We start from the raw sequence: 16,091 nt of genomic DNA on the forward strand, positions 1-16,091 counted from the left end.
AATGGCCAAATGGATACAAATTGCAGTCTGTGCGCTCCTAGGGCGGGCTGGTGATATAGGGAAGGAAGAGGTTTGGCACCGATGTGACCTGACTTATGGGGACACTTGAGACCCGGTCTCCGTCTCTGGTGCAGTTGCACGTGGGCTGTGCTACAACAATGCAATAGCTACCCACTCTATAGCAATGTCCAAAGCAGAAAGCAGGATTTCCTGTGAGTCTGGCTCCCCTACACCAGACAATGGGCAGTCTGACAACTGGAGACATTTCTGCCTTTCCCTTTTTACAGGGGAGAATACATAGAAACCGCCAGCAAGGTCACAGAGGAAATTCAACATGAAAGATAGGAAAAGGTTACAGTGTATTCGCCATGCCCAGCCTTTGCTGACCTGCATGGAAAGGGTCAATGAAAGCACAGGGTTTAACATAAGCTTTCCCTGGCGCTTATGGAAATAGCATTACACTGCTGAAGGGGCAGGCAAAGATTGTCTACCATGTCCATTTAGGGGAGGAGTTTCAAAAGCACCTAAGGGAGTTAATGGGGCTTCCCCTGGGAGGGGGGTGCCTAATGCCCTTAGGCATTCTGAAAATCCCTCCCTTAGTCTGTGAACTCTTTGGGAGAGGGACTATCTTTAACTATGTGTTTATACAACCGTTACAATGATGAAGGCCCAGGATTGGTTGGGGCCTCTGAACACAGCTGTAATGCAAATAATAATATGGAAATGTGGGCTGTACACAACCCTAATACAGTTAGGGCCTGAGGGGGAAAACACAGAGTATCAGCTAGAGGAGGGTCTGCTGCACAGATGGGACTGAGATGTGAGGTTCTTTATTTCAGGACCAGAGGACTAGAGGGTGCGCCTGCATGAAGGGATATTCTTCAGGGCACTGGTTCCTAACATTCAGACCTGGGATGAGTTCTTTTCTAGAGACGTTCGCAACAGATCAGAATGCCACAAACATTTCGGGACTTGTTATGGTCACTCATGTACAAGCTGCTTGAGAGACCCTCTTTCCCCCCGTGTCCCACAAGGCACTTGAAACTGACTGGACTGCCCTGGCTCTTCAGCCTCAGCTTCCATCTAGAATGGGGTAGAACTGAACTTTTCCAATTCAGGTCCAATTCCCATCTGCAGCTCGCCCTCCTGCAAAATCTTCAACGTCATCTTGCTCCACGCAAAGCTCACTTTAAAGCCTTTCTCTTCAGGTCAGTCCATCTTCCACCATCTTATAACCTCCCAAGGAAAGTCCCTGAAAAGGGGAGACCATCTCTTTTATCTCATTATTTTTGTTAAGGGTAAGAAAGGTTGGTTTCTCTGGAATGTTGGAGCCAGATTTGTTTAAATTATTGTATATTGTATGCAGCGTCTCAGCAGTTCTTAGGATGGGCACTTAATTCAGTTCTGAAATAATCTCTCTCTCTCTGTGCACGCGTGCATATATGATATTATACAGCACTGTATGTTCTGCCATTGCACATTCAGCAGTGTTAAAACCCAGGACACCTGTGAAAGAAAACGTTGTGAGAACAGCTCCTCTTCCATACTCAGCAAACTCTCCAGTGCAGGCTTCTCTCTCTTCTTCGAGAAGAAGTTTAAGTCTATGTCTCTGTCTCTTGTAAATCATAAACACAACAATTTGTCCAAGAAAAGAAGAATCTAATGCAACACAAACATGCGATGGAGATACCTCCAGGCTGAACATAGCTTTGCATTTTATTTTTTATCCCACAGTGCATTCCGTGTGTGGTCGGAGCCAGACCCGTTGTCCTGGACAGGCATTGTTTTACCTGATACTTATTCCAAGTGGATTTTATTTACTCAAGTCTGCAGAATGACAAAGCAAGTTTTCTTTGGTATTTTGAAGGACATGAAGCTTCAGAGGACAGAAAGCAAATGGAGAATCTATCTATACAGATATTTATACAGCCCCCATCACCAGAGCATCTATGAAAATGAACACACTGTTCTGAAAGCAGATTTGAGACTGCTGTTTTCTTCAGGCTTTAATTAGATTTGTTGCATGCAGGGCTGCTGTGTGTGGGCGAGTGTATTAACATTCTTAAAACATCATACGTTTCTGTTCAGTTTCTCAACCTGGAAACTGAGCATAATTTACTTACAGTAACTGGCCATTCATCATGTCATGTACTGCATTATTAACTCACAATGACAGGACAGTTAATAGAGAATATATGAGAACTGAAGAGGTATTAATTCTCAGTAAGACCCCAAACGTCTCTCTGATATGCTCTGCTTTTCTCATTGCTTTATTACATGATTAACTCCTGTGGTTAAACAGAAGCCTTAAGAAAGAAAACAAACTCAATTTCATGGTTTGTTCTGATTACTCAAGGAGGAAGGTACACTGCAAAAATTCCATCTCCTCTTCATCCATGCAAATAGGCCTCTCATTAAAGGATATATGTCTTGTATGCACCCCTATAATATCACACACCAGCTCCTGACTTGCACGCAAAGCCACTGGAAGCCAAAATCCAGAATCACTGCAGGGCTTGACAGCAAGGGCAGCATCTCACCTTAGAATTCTGGAATCATAGGAGCATGGGCATTTCTATAGGCTTCCTATCCATCCTTTGGTTTGTTTATTTCGTTCTTCCCTGTAATCTGCATGCAAAGTGCAGCATGCATGTAACAAGCCTTGGGCCACAAGGTTCTTCTGCAAGTTGCCAGGATGTCAGACTCTGGGAACATCTTAAAAGTCTCCTCCTTTAGAAAGCTTAATTTCCTGCCTTCCATGGGGGAGACAATCATTCACTGGTCATGAGCTGTCCAAGGGCCCGATCCCACAAATACCACATGAGTAACTCTATTTTTGTGAGTAGTTCTGCTGATTTAAGGAACATTGATCTCAATGGGACTAATCATGCAGGTAAAAGGACATGGCCCCCATCCTCAAATGTATTCAGGAACCTGAAATCTGCTCATGGCCAAGATCCTCAAAGGTATTGAAATCAGTGTGAGTTTGGGCCTTCAGGCCTTTGAGGATCACAAAGCAAAATGAATAGGGCAGAATATAATGGTCATAACAATGGCTAACTTAGCAGCCCAGCAGCTAGTGTCTAGTAAAGGACAAGAAGTTCTGAACAGGGACTCATGGTGGCAGTTTTTTTTTCTATTAAACTATTTTTTGAAATTGAAGGGTTGAAATTTAATCACAACTTCCCATGACTGAACGTAATAGTTTTTTTATTCTGGCTCGCGTTTCAAGTCAGCTGTGTGAACGGTACCGCCTGTGGAACTGAGCTGATAAATAATTCATTTTCTAGCAACTGGGCTGGTGCAAAACTACAATTAAAATAAATCCCCTTATTGCTGTGCATCTAAACTAGAACCGCTTCAGAAGCTTAGTCAAATGGGGTCAGGAGCCAGCTCAGCCCACCCGGAGTTAGACTGGCAAAACAAGTCACTGGAAAGATATATAACTCTCTGCTCTTTGGAACTTCGCCTCTTTCACCAGGGTTCCTTCCGCTTGCAGGAGAGTCTCAGACAGTCGAACGCTTCGCCCAAAGTCAGACTCTCTCACTTCTATTTTTGGATGAATGTTTTGCTCATGATTTGACATGCCTAGAGACTCAAATCCCCACTGTACCCCTCCTGGGGAATAAACCACAGACACTTACAATGCAAGTGTGTCTATGAACATGTTCAAAGGAGCCCCATCTCCCTGGGATGGAGACCAGGGGGCATGCAAGGAAGGATTATTCAGGTTGGTGTCTCTGCTGGGTTTAGGGTGACCAGACAGCAAGTATGAAAAATCAGGATGGGGGTGGGGTGTAATAGGAGCCTATATAACATTAGGCCCTAGATATCGGGACTGTCCCTATAAAATCGGGACATCTGGTCACCCTAGCTGGGTTCAGTCTGAGACTGTGGCGACACTACGGAATTTTCAGCTGTACTAGCGCAAACACTTTAAGCTGACGGGGGAAAGAGCTCTCCCATCAATGTAATCCCTCCAGCCCCTGCGAGCGGCGGTAGCCACGTCGTTGGGAGCAGCTCTCCTGCTGACATAGTGCTCGCCATGCCCAGGGCTTAGGTCAGTGTAATTTACATCACTCAGGGGCATGGTTTATTCACACCTCTGAGCCACATAATTTACACTGACGTCAGTTGTCGTGTGTACATCCCCTGAGTGCTAGCATATTATGGCACGCACTGCTAAGAATATATGCCACATGGTTGGGAAATCTGCACAATCACAATAGGGAATTCCCTGGATAACTGGCTAGGCACCCCAGATGTCACCAACCCCTTTGTGTTTCTTAGCAATCTTACCTCTCATGCTAAGAGGCCCCCTGCTGAAGGTGGCTGACTGCATGCCAGACCCTAGTCTAGTCAGACACTATACTCAGCTGCTGGAAATATTCTGGTGTCTTGTTGCTTTCCCCTTATTTCTCTGGCTCACCAATATTTTTTAGGCAAAAAGCAGGGAACACATCTTCTGAGGCTGCAGACATGACTTCTCAGAGGGTCTATTACAAATCAGATAAGGCCTGTACTGTAAAAGGTGAGGTCAGTTTAGCAAACACTGCACTAGCCTTGTGCCAGAGGTCAGACGTACTAGGTGGAAAGTCAGGTCAGGTACAGCCACTCATGACCTGGACATTTCACTAATTCTCAGGGATTAAGATTCTGAGAGGAACATTATGAGCTGGCTCCTCTTTCACCTTACTGCAATCTCACAGATGTTTCTGTGCTGGAGAGAATCATCTCTTTAATTCACTCCCCAGGCTGAGAGCAAACAAGCATACTGAGAGCTGTATTCATTGTACCCTAACCTGCACAAGGATCCTCCAGCCCACAGGAGAAGAGGAGGAAGAAGAAAAAAATCTGTAAGTGACTCTGAGGTTAAATAAATATCATGGCATAAATAAGCTTGCAATGGGAAAAAGCAAGAAATGGCTCAAATGCCTAAAGCACCAGCAATTTTTCTAATATTTGTAATGCTTTCTATTAACCAAAGTTATTGAATGAAGATCCTTTGTGTGTTTTCCATGAGAAACTGAACACAGTTAAAATGTAATTTTAAAACTGCATGGCCTATTCTTCGTCTTGCAGCATGAAAAATAAACAAACAGAACAGCCGCTTTGGCCAAGTGGAGGCCAGGAAGGCTGAGGGGAGTGGCAATGGGACATGGAGCACTGCTTCACAGCTGACCTAGGTCCATAGAGACCAAAGTAATTAGCCATCTGATATCCCTTTGATGATCCCTGGGAAATGTGGGGGTCTCAGTTCTTAAAACTCTCAAAAGCGCAATCACAATGAATCCTAATTGGTACCCTTGTTGGCAGTCCACACACAGAGGCTTAGGCTCTGATTCAACAAACTATGAGATCACTTTTAAGTATGTGGTTAAGTTTCACCCCTCTTCAGAAAGCACCAAAGCACATGTTTACGTATTTTGCTGAATCAGAGCTTATGCCAGAAGAATGCATCTTGCCGCACCTGTTCTGAGGACAAATAAGGAAGTTCATTCTCTGCAAGCTGCGGATCCAGTATCTTTCATTACATTATAATTCACTACCATGTATCTATGCACACACACATATAGTCAAGGTTCTGTTCTGTGCACACACTTCAAACTCATAGTAGCTTCAGAAGGTCCTTGGGTACCCATCTCTCACGACAGAGAAACTTTTCATTATTCTCCGGTATATCTCAGGAGATTAAGAGAGGGGAATCCTTCCGGCTAAATCACAATATTTTATGAGAAAATAAAAAATATCACCCATTGTATTGTAAATACATATAAATTCCTCATCTTCATTTCCTGGCCATAAACATGTTTGTTTTACGATCACAGTTGTTTTCTTTTATTAAAGAAACTCTAAATGCCCAAGGCTCAGTTTCCGAATGTTTAAGATATGACTCACCAATTAAAAATTAAAAAGAGAACAGTTTATCTTTGGTTCTTTTTTAGGTAATATTTTAAAGACAGAGGGATTGTTAAACAAAGGCTGCTGGTGTAGAGTGTTAAAACTTCATTTTCAAAGAAGCTCTTTGAAAAATTGATCATAGCAGGATATTTCTGTGGTAGAAGAAACTGATAAAAAATTAATTTATATTTTTAAGAAATCTGTGATTACAATTCACTCTGCCTCTGCATTGGCGCTCTGAAGCATGGAAAGTGTACTGATTTGGTTTCTCATTTTGGATTTTTATTGGCTAAGAATTAATAGGAATATTCATATTCCTACTGCCAAAAGACAGCCCAGCACTGCCGCCTCTCATGATTTTATCATGAGCCTCGCAATGTGGGCTGTTTTACTGAATGCTCCAGCTCCTGGGGATAAATGAGATTTTGTGAGAATCTTGGCTTTCATTTAAAAAAAAAAGGGGGGGGGGAGGGGCTCTAGCTTCCACGGTGGCTTCAAAATTTCACCAAGCATCCTAAAGGCTCAGAAACAAGATAAAAAATAACCTAAAATTATTATTTGTAAATCTCTTGATTTCTGGGGGCCTGACTCATGATTTTTCAGCATTTGGGGTTAGCAATACTGGCAGCACTGCCAATGCTCTCTAATAGGGCTGCAATATCTTACGGTAAGAACCACAGAATCATAGACAGGTAGGCTTGGAAGGGACCTTGAGAAGCCATCAAGTCCAGCGCTCTGCACAGTTAGGGTGACCAGCCAGCAAATGTGAAAAATCAGAACAGGAGGTGGGAGGTAATAGGAGCCTATATAAGAAAAAGCCCCAAATATTGGGACTGTCCCTATAAAATCGGGCCATCTGGTCACCCTGTGCACAGTTGTAGAACTAAGTAAACCTAGCCCATCCCTGATAGGTGTTTGTCCAGCCTGTTCTGAAAAACTTGCAAGGATGGGGGTTCCGCAACCTCCCTTGGAAGCCTGTTCCAGAGTTTACCTACCCTTACAAGTTTCTCCTAATTTCTAACCTCAATCTCCCTTGGCACAGATTAAGCCCATTACTTCTTGTGCTACCTTCAGTGGACATGGAGAACAATTGATCCCCATCCTCTTTATAACTGCCCTTAACATATTTGTTAACCTTTTTTAATTTTTGTTGCTTTCCTCTGGACTCACTCCAATTTGTCCACATATTTCCTAAAGTGTGGCTCCCAGACCTGGACACAATACTCCAGCTGTGGCCTCACCAGGACTGAGTAGAGTAGTAAATACAACACTCCTGTTAATTCATCCCAGAATGATATTAGCCTTTTTTGCAGCTGCATCCAAGTGTTGACATATTCAGTTTGTGATCCACTATAACTCACAAATCCTTTTCAGCACCTAGTACTACCACCTAGCCAGTTATTTCCCATTTTGTAGTTGTGCAATTGATTTGTCCTTCCTAAGTGAAGTACTTTGTACTTGTCTTTATTGAATTTAATCTTGTTGAATTCAGGCTAATTCTCCCATTTTTCAAGATAGTTCTGAATTCTAATCCTGTGCCCCAAAGTGCTTGCAACCCCTCCCAGCTTTGTGTTATCTGCAAATTTTATAAGCCTACTTTCCACTCCATTATCCAAGTCATAGAGGAAATATTGAATAGTACTGGACCCAGGACTGACCCCTGCAAAACCCGAATAAATACCACCTCTCAGTTTGACAACAAACCATGGATAACTACTCTTTGAGTATCAGAGGGGTAGCTGTGTTAGTCTGGATCTGTAAAAGCAGCAAAGAATCCTGTGTCACCTAATAGGCTAACAGACGTTTTGCAGCATGAGCTTTCGTGGGTGAATACACAAAGTCTTGCATCCGACGAAGTGGGTATTCACCCACGAAAGCTCATGCTGCAAAACGTCTGTTAGTCTATAAGGTGCCACAGGACTCTTTGAGTATAGTCTCTCAATCAGTTGTGCACCCACTTACAGTAATTTCATCTACACTGCATTTCTCCAATTTGCTTATGAGAATGCCACGTGGGACTGTGTCAAAAGCCTTACTAAAATCAAAATATATTATATCTAATTCGTCTCCCCCATCCACTAGACCAGTAACCCTGTCAAAGAAGGAAATTAGGCTGGTTTTGCATGATTTGCTCTTGATAAATTCAAGCTGGCTATTCCTTATAACCCTGTTGTCCTCTAGGTGCTGAGAAACTGATTGTTTAATAATTTGTTCCAGTATCTTTCCAGGTACCACAGTTAGGCTGCCTGGTGTATAAGTCCCCTTTTTAAAGGCAGGTACTATGTTTTCCTTCTCTAACTCCCTGTCACTTCTCAACCATCCTCCAGGAGTTCTCAAACACCCTTGCTAATGGTTCCAAGATTGCTTCAGCTAGTTCCTTAAGTATAAGAGATCACAAATTGCCTAGGCTTTTGCAGACTAATGATGAAGGAAAGCTGTGCAAACTGTTCCTTACAAAATTCAAAGCTACTCCAAAGTTACCTGCCTTTTAAAAAAACAAACAAACACAGGCCTAGTTCATCTGAAGAGTCATTAGGTATGGGAAGAGCACAGGCTGCATATGGCACATGTGTAGAGGTGAGGGCATAGCAGGTTTTATTTAAGCTTTCTGTCCCCTCCGATCCTGGGAGCTACTCTATCTTGTGCCAGCAGGTAATGGTCTGCAGGAGGCTATTCCAATGGCCTTGATCTCTGGAGAGGCATCGTACTCTGGTCCAGCCCTTATGTGTCCTTCTCTACCACTCCTCCATCCCATCCTCAGCTGCCGCCTTAGGGCAGCTTTACTGGAGCAGTGCAACGGGATCTTGCCCTTTGAGTCACGACTCCTGGGGCAGCCCAGCCGTGCCCTGCCCTATATTCCAGGGGCTGAGCCTGGAGGCTCAGTCTAACCCATAATAAGTGACAAGAGCACCTCAGCCCTCAAGGCCCTGATCTGGGACCTGGGAGATCACAGGATGAGTTATAGGAGCTGAACTTTCACTTGCTAACATGTAGGGTTCATTTTGTAGGGCTAAGTACGAACTTGTCTGTTCCTTAGGCAAAACAAATTAAGATAACTAGAATACCACAGTTTTAAAGGCATGATAGAATCAGGGATGCGGCTGAACTATTTATTGTGCAAGGACAGAGAGAATGTGAATTAGAAACCAGACTTATATTAATATGTAAAGCAGCAGGCCGTCTAATAATTTCAAGACTTAATTATACTATGAATATCATGAACAGCACTATAGAAATCACATCTTTTCCAAAGAATCCCCCAAATTCACGAGAAAAAAATTACTAATTCACGAGGAAGGAAGTATTTCATAAATTATATAAACAACAGAAAAAAATTAGTCAAATAGCATTTCAGGAGTGATATATGGTTGCATGCCACATGTCCTATAGCAACCAAACATAATTACTGTTCTAAGTAGGAACGAAAGCTCTAAGGGGGCTGAGGTATGTTTGACACTGCTCCCTGCAAAATTATTTCACAAGAAAATGCATGTGTCTGCCTGGCAGCTGCTGATGTCTTACTTCCTATGCATCAGCTTTGTTCTTTGTTTCCGTAGCAGACCCTTTCCTGAGCCTGTCTGGCACCACTCGATGTGCACAAGACTGTGTATCTTCAACAATTTTATGAAATTAATACCAGCAGCCACATCACTGTAAACACATGCAGAAAAGTGATAGAAGGTGCTGAGAAAGAAGGGACCAGCATGAATGTACCATAGCTGTTACCCTGGCAAAGGAGCAATGCTGCATCACAACAGGAGGGCTCATTATAGATACAGCTGAGAGACAGATAACGATTTGTTCGGCACAGTTGATGCTATTTCCAGACAGTTTGGTAACTTATTTATCTGTCCAGTGAAGCAAAGTATATTTAATATTTTACAATGAAAAATACTTTTAAATTTATCCAAAACTTTTCCTACTGTGTTGCAGAGACAGCATCTTGCATCTGAGCTGGAAATGTGCAGTTCAGGAGTTGGGAATTTCCTCCCCTCCCAATCTCTCCCCACAGTGTCCCCATCTATTACTCCATGGTGAATATTTGCAGTGTAGTTGTAGCATGTGGGTCCCAGGATATAAGAGTGACAAGATGGGTGAGGTCATATCTTTTTCTGGGCCAACTTCTCTTGGGGCAAGAGACAAACTTTCGAACTTGCACAGAGCTCTTCTTCAGGTCTGGGTTTTTCAGGTGCCAGGCCTGGAGAAGAGCTCCCTGTAAGCGGGAAAGCTTGTCTCTTTCAGCAAGGTAAGTTGGTCCAATAAAAGATATTACCTCACTAACCTTGACTCTCTGTTTGGTGAATAGCAATTGATAATTAAACATGAGGCTTTTCCCTTTCCTGGGGAAACACCCTCCCCACAAAAAAAACCCCAAAACAAAACCAAGAACCAGCAGCATTAATATCCACACGATGAAAGGGGTGCTTAACCAATAGAAACTCTCTCATGGACCTATTCAACAGCAAGAGGAACAAATTAACCCCAGGTGATGATAATGCTAAAGGATAATAGTGCTACAATACGTATTCAGGCAAAAGTCCATCTGATTCAGCAGGACGTTGGCTGAATAAGAGCTGTGGCACTGGACCTAGGGCATGCCCAACACATTTACTTACAGCCTGTTAATAATATACAGATATGGAAGAGTTCATACGGCTAAATGGCATCCCCTCCCTCCTCCTGGGATAAGAACTCTAGCAAGCTCGAACCAGCATAAAGCACACAGGCAGAATTGTTATCTAAATACTGTCCTTGATGACTACCTCTCTTTTCTGTTCATGAATCATTCACAAAACAATCTCACTTGCTCCTTATTGTATTTTTCACAAGTAATTTAATAAAAAAAAGACATTATTTATACCTAAGGCCCTACCAAATTCCTGGCCATGAAAAACGCGTCACGGACTATGAAATCTGGTCTCCTCCCGTGAAATCTGGTCTTTTGTGTGCTTTTACCCTATACGATACAGATTTCATGGGGGAGACCAGCGTTTCTCACATTGGGGGTCCTGACCCAAAAGGGAGTTGCAGGGGGGTTGCAAGGTAGTTTTAGGGGAGTCGCGGTATTGCCACCCATACTTCTGCGCTGCTGCTAGCGGCGGTTCTGCCTTCAGAGCTGGGCTCCATGAGCCACCGCTTTCCAGCCTCAACCCCCCACTACAATAACCTTGTGGGCCCCCCCACACCTCCTTTTTGGGCCAGGACCTCTACAGTTACAACACTGTGAAATTTCATATTTAAATAGCTGAAATAATGAAATTTATTATTTTAAAAATCCCATGACTATGAAATTGACCAAAACGGACCATGAATTTGGTAGGGCCCTCGTTATATGTAAGCTTCTTTGGAGGCAGGGACTGTCTTTTTGTGCTAGTACAATGGAGTCCTGGTCCACCATTATTTGTGGTGTGTGGCCAGTCACTTAGAGAGGCTTTTGCTCCCTGACTGGACAGATAAAACTTTTAAAATAGGAGAATAAAGCATATGGATTGGCAAGTAACCAACAGTGCTAAAGAAATAATACATAAATATTCAGCAGCCAATCCTGATGTTCACACGTGAGCAGCCTTGTTCTCCTGTGGATCAGGGCATTCTCACAAAGAAGAGCCAAAGACGTCTCACAAAGGCTGAATAATCTCACAAAGACTGGTATGAGCACATTCAAACCAAACCAATTGTGTGAATTCAAACAAATGTTCATGAACATTGCACCTGCAGAGTTTGACCAGTTCTAAATCAGACCATCAAGCAAAAGAAATAAGACCTTTTCTAAAGAATTAACTGCCTAGACGTAAAGACCACAGGACACTAAGCCACTGCAAACTATTGTGTGACTACTACCTATTGAGATAACTAAAAAAAAAAATTCTGTGACCAAACACAAGTATATTAGGCTCATGGCAGGGGAACCTTGGTGAAGTTCTATGGTCTGTGTTATACAGGTCAGACTAGATAATCTAATGGCCCCTTCTGGCTATAAAACCTATGAAACTATGTAGATCTGAAATTAATTAATGCACATGTTCAGAGTCAAGTAAATGTGCATATATTTGATATGACTTTAAATTAGTGGCTGTACTGGAAGCTTCTAGCTTTCATGGCAGCTCTTCAACATGCCTTAAAACCTTTTTTTTCTTTTTCATTCTCTTTTCTACTACTGCTAAAAATTAAAAAAGGGAAGTGAGCTGCAATAGCATTATGGGCTAACCAGGGTGTCTAGGGCACAGTGTTCCAGCAACACTGTCACAGCTCTCCGCTAGTGTCAACATGTGAAAAGCAGAAAGCAGAAGTGAGTTTTGACCACAGTTATCTGTAAGTCAACTGGCATTATCAGTCTCCCTCTCTACTCATAAAGCACCCCACCACTGAGGTAGCTAAGCATTTTTAATTAACCCGAGCTGCCATAATTAATCGTAGGCAGTGCCCAGGGTTGTAGGGAAGCAGTGATCAGGGTAACATGGAGCAGCATGTTGGCTGGACAAAAATGACCTCTCCTGACTTCTGGCTGAAGTGTCATGGGATAAGGCAGCAAACGGTGGGATCTTTGTATCTGCAATGCCCCCAGCCCTTGCGCTGTCCTGGAGGGGTGGGGGGTGAGGGAAGTGGCACCTAGCAGTGCTCTCTAGTGACCCCTGTAGGCCCACACAACAAATACTGACCCTCCTTAAGTAGCTATATCCAGCCCTCATCTCCTGGAGTGACGGTTCTTGGAATGTGAGGTCTTTGGGGCATGGAGTGTAGGGGGGAAATTGGAGCTTTCTCAGAGTGGGGGAAGTAACACGATGATCCCATATTAAACCCACCTAAACAGGACAATCCAGCTCTGCTCTGTGCTGACTTTGTTCTGGCTGGTTGCTGAGGGGCTTTCCAGAGAGAGGGTGATTTACATGCCTCCATGTGCTCCAGAGGCCAGATGTCCTGGGAGGTATGAAGAGTGTAGCTCTGGCTTTGAAGGAGATATGAACGTAGTGTGTAATGAAATCTGAGGTAATATCTGCCTCACAGGGGTGCTGTGAGGAGTGATGTTTGTAAATCACCTTGAAAATGCAAAGCCCTGTATGAGCACTAAGTATTATTCTCATCGTGGAATAATCAGCCCAAGCGTTCAGTAATCAGACCCGAGTGTATGTCACTGCTTTATTACACTTCCCTTTGGCTGGGCTAGAAATGGTTCACAGAGAACTATACAAATAGCACAGCGGCTCAGACCTGCTCCCAACGAACAGTTTTTAGTAGTATAGTAATAAGTTATGACAGAGGTTTATTCCTCAAATGGATTAACAACCTCTCTCTTGCAAATGAGTCTGTTTTACTTGGCAAAAATTTCTGAATGTGTTCTCCTTCTTTGAGCATACCAACCAAAGGCTGTGTGTGTAAAGTCTATTCCTCACATAAGTAAAGGAAAACTTTTGCTCTCATTTTTACAAACAAGGAAATTTGGCAGCTTAACTGTTAAATCTGCCTATAATTATTCTGTGTTGAGATCGCTCTGATGTCATTGCTGTAACTTGATCCTTCCACTTTTTTTTTTGCTCTGGATGCCTTTAAATAGCAGTTCTGTGAATATGTTTTGTACTGATCTCTCTGATGAGTCCTAGAAGGCAAATACCGGTGCATCTGATATAGATGAAAGCAAAGAAAAGCAATCAAATTTCAACCATGTCTACATCCTTAAGAGTGAGCCCATCAGTCCATGGCTATCGGTTTGACACAGCCTTGCGAAAGAAAGCCGTGGCCAATATCTATGAAAGCACAGATCAGGAATCTCTTCAGAAGCTCTTCAAAAACTCTGGAGACAAGAAAGCAGAGGAAAGAGCCAGGATCATACTTGACACTGATCAGGACTTGGAGGAGAAAACACGAGCATTAATGGCACTAAAGCAGAGAACAAAAGACAAACTTTTCCAGTTTCTGAAACTTCAGAAATATTCCATTAAAGTTCATTGAACTATCCAAGGAAAAGGGGATGGAAGAAAAGCTATATTTAAAGAACAAGACTGAGTTTGTGAAATCTTAACAAATGTGATATTCTCCACAACCATGGAAGCTTCTGGCAGGACAAGTGAACCTGAAAAACTGGTCATAAGCATTCAGTCCAATTCTACACACTGCAAAAAGCTTCCCGGAGTGATTAAAAACTCTCCAAATGCGAAAGAACTGGTGTCAGCAACAAGAGAACCAGAAAAGCCTACGCATGAGTGAAAGAAACCAGCATGTTTGGCAAGAAACATACCCAGCGCGCTTCCAGGCACAGAACTATGGGACAATGACACAAGCACACAATCAGACTCAATTTTCTCAGTAAATCTGAGGTGAAAGCAGAATAGAACTTTTTCTTCTACTTGTTTACTGATTTCATCTTTTTTCTAAAACTCGTTTTTACTGAATGTTTAAACGATTTCTAAGCCTCACTGTTGTCTACTGGGATGGAGGGTTGGAGTGATTGATCAGCTATTGATCATTTATTTTGCATTTGTTAAAATGCATTAAAAATATACCACCTGGGTGTAACAAGTTCAACCTTCAGGGAGTGCATTTTCTTTAGAAACACTATGCAATTGTATCTCTTTTCTCATTGTTATGTGGTATATTCGTATCATGAATTATTTGCACAAAAGCAAAAATAATGAAGTTCCTTCCCTGAACTGAATTTACTGTGAAAGTCTTTTTTAAAGATATTTTGTTCATTTCTCATTGATATTATTATGCCATAATTACAGATCTTACTTGTAGATAGTGTGTTAGATATTAGAAATACTCCGTGGTAATGTTTTATGACAATGCTATAATTTTATCAACTATAATTTATTGCATATGGAGAGCTACAAACTTAATAAATTATAATGATACTATATAACCTCTTGTGTGTGCAATGCTTGATTCTAAAAGAGGGTGGGTTTCTATGTTCTTGGCTTTTTACCTTTTAAATATATCCTTTTGGGGGGATGTGGTGAAATATGAGATCTCTTTCCCTAACTGCCAGTCAATCCATTTGGAAGCAGATTCTTAAAACTCCTTGGAGTAAAATCCTGGCTCCATTGAAGTCAATGGGAGTTTTACTATATTGACTTCACAGAGCTGGGATTTCACTCCTCGTTACCAAGCTCTGACTTTGGTGCATCCAGGAAGCTGCTCTGATAGAGCCTAAATGGAAATCATCAGACTCGTAACTGCTGATTCTCTTAGGCCAAATTGCTAATGGTTAATATTAAATCAATGGGTATATTTTGCATTTTCTCCCTGAAGCCTCCAATATAAATTATTTAGAAAACAAATAGTAGCAACCAAAAATAAACTATCTGGTTCCCCTAGGCTCCCATCTCTCCTGCAAATGAGGGGATTTATGGATAATCCACTGAAATCAATGGAATTTCCATAACTGACTTCAATTGTAGCAGAATCAGGCACTTACAATCTCTCTAGCTGTTTATATTGCAGCGCTCACCATGTCGCTTATGCGCAAAGTCATTAAACACAGCTACAGAATAGCTATTTATAAACATGTCCTCTAATAATCTGCCAGCTGAAAAAAAATAAGTTCCCATGACCCTGCTTACTCCACTGAAAGTTAAAATGATTCAGAGGAGTAATAGGCCAGCTGCTGCTTTCTTACAGTGAAAAAATACAAATGGACTATAAATCAGGTAGGCTAGAAATGGCCCCTTTAAATTACTTAATAGAGCAGGTAATTGTATTTATTTATAGATTTGTAAAGCGCACCCAGACATTCCCAAGGAGCACTGACAAGTTTAAAAATGAAATGCCACCGCACACTGATCAATATTAGTTCTAAGTAAATTCCCTCCAGGATAAGGCAGGCACGGCCCAAAGATCCCGCAGGCAAAAGCCTGAGAAATTATTTGAGTCTTAGACCATACCTTGAAGATCAAAAGACTTGGAGTCTGTCAGACCAACAGCGAAAGTGAGTTCCAGAGCTGAATGCCCTCCATGCTGCGCAAATGTGCAAATCTAGGGGTCAACAGCAAAAGCCAACTGCATGTAGAATGGGCTTATTTATGCAGCAGTTTGGGCTGCTACATAACGGATCTAGTTGTCTCCCCTGCCAAAGGCAGAGCTGGAAAGAATTGGGGTGCAAGACTCCATACTGGAACCACCAGTCTCCAAAGAGCTGATCAAAAAAATATTTGACTGAACAATTTACCCATAGAAAAGGCTATTTCATCAAAATC

At 42.3% G+C, this 16,091-nt stretch overlaps 1 protein-coding gene across 1 annotated transcript; it reads left to right on the top strand.

Annotated features, from left to right (window-relative positions):
* The first annotated feature begins 13,468 nt into the window (after positions 1 to 13,468).
* On the top strand, positions 13,469 to 14,744 carry TCIM (transcriptional and immune response regulator). The gene has a single exon (XM_039525432.1). It carries the CDS (start codon positions 13,528 to 13,530, stop codon positions 13,846 to 13,848), a length of 321 nt encoding a protein of 106 aa, XP_039381366.1. The 5' UTR covers positions 13,469 to 13,527; the 3' UTR covers positions 13,849 to 14,744.
* Positions 14,745 to 16,091: the final 1,347 nt, after the last annotated feature.

This window comes from Mauremys reevesii, linkage group 2, assembly GCF_016161935.1.
Source record: "Mauremys reevesii isolate NIE-2019 linkage group 2, ASM1616193v1, whole genome shotgun sequence".
NCBI classification, from domain to species: Eukaryota; Metazoa; Chordata; order Testudines; family Geoemydidae; genus Mauremys; species Mauremys reevesii.

Bases quoted from the DNA above. Each gene is read 5' to 3' on its own strand.
- TCIM (XM_039525432.1), top strand. From the start codon at position 13,528: ATGAAAGCAAAGAAAAGCAATCAAATTTCAACCATGTCTACATCCTTA.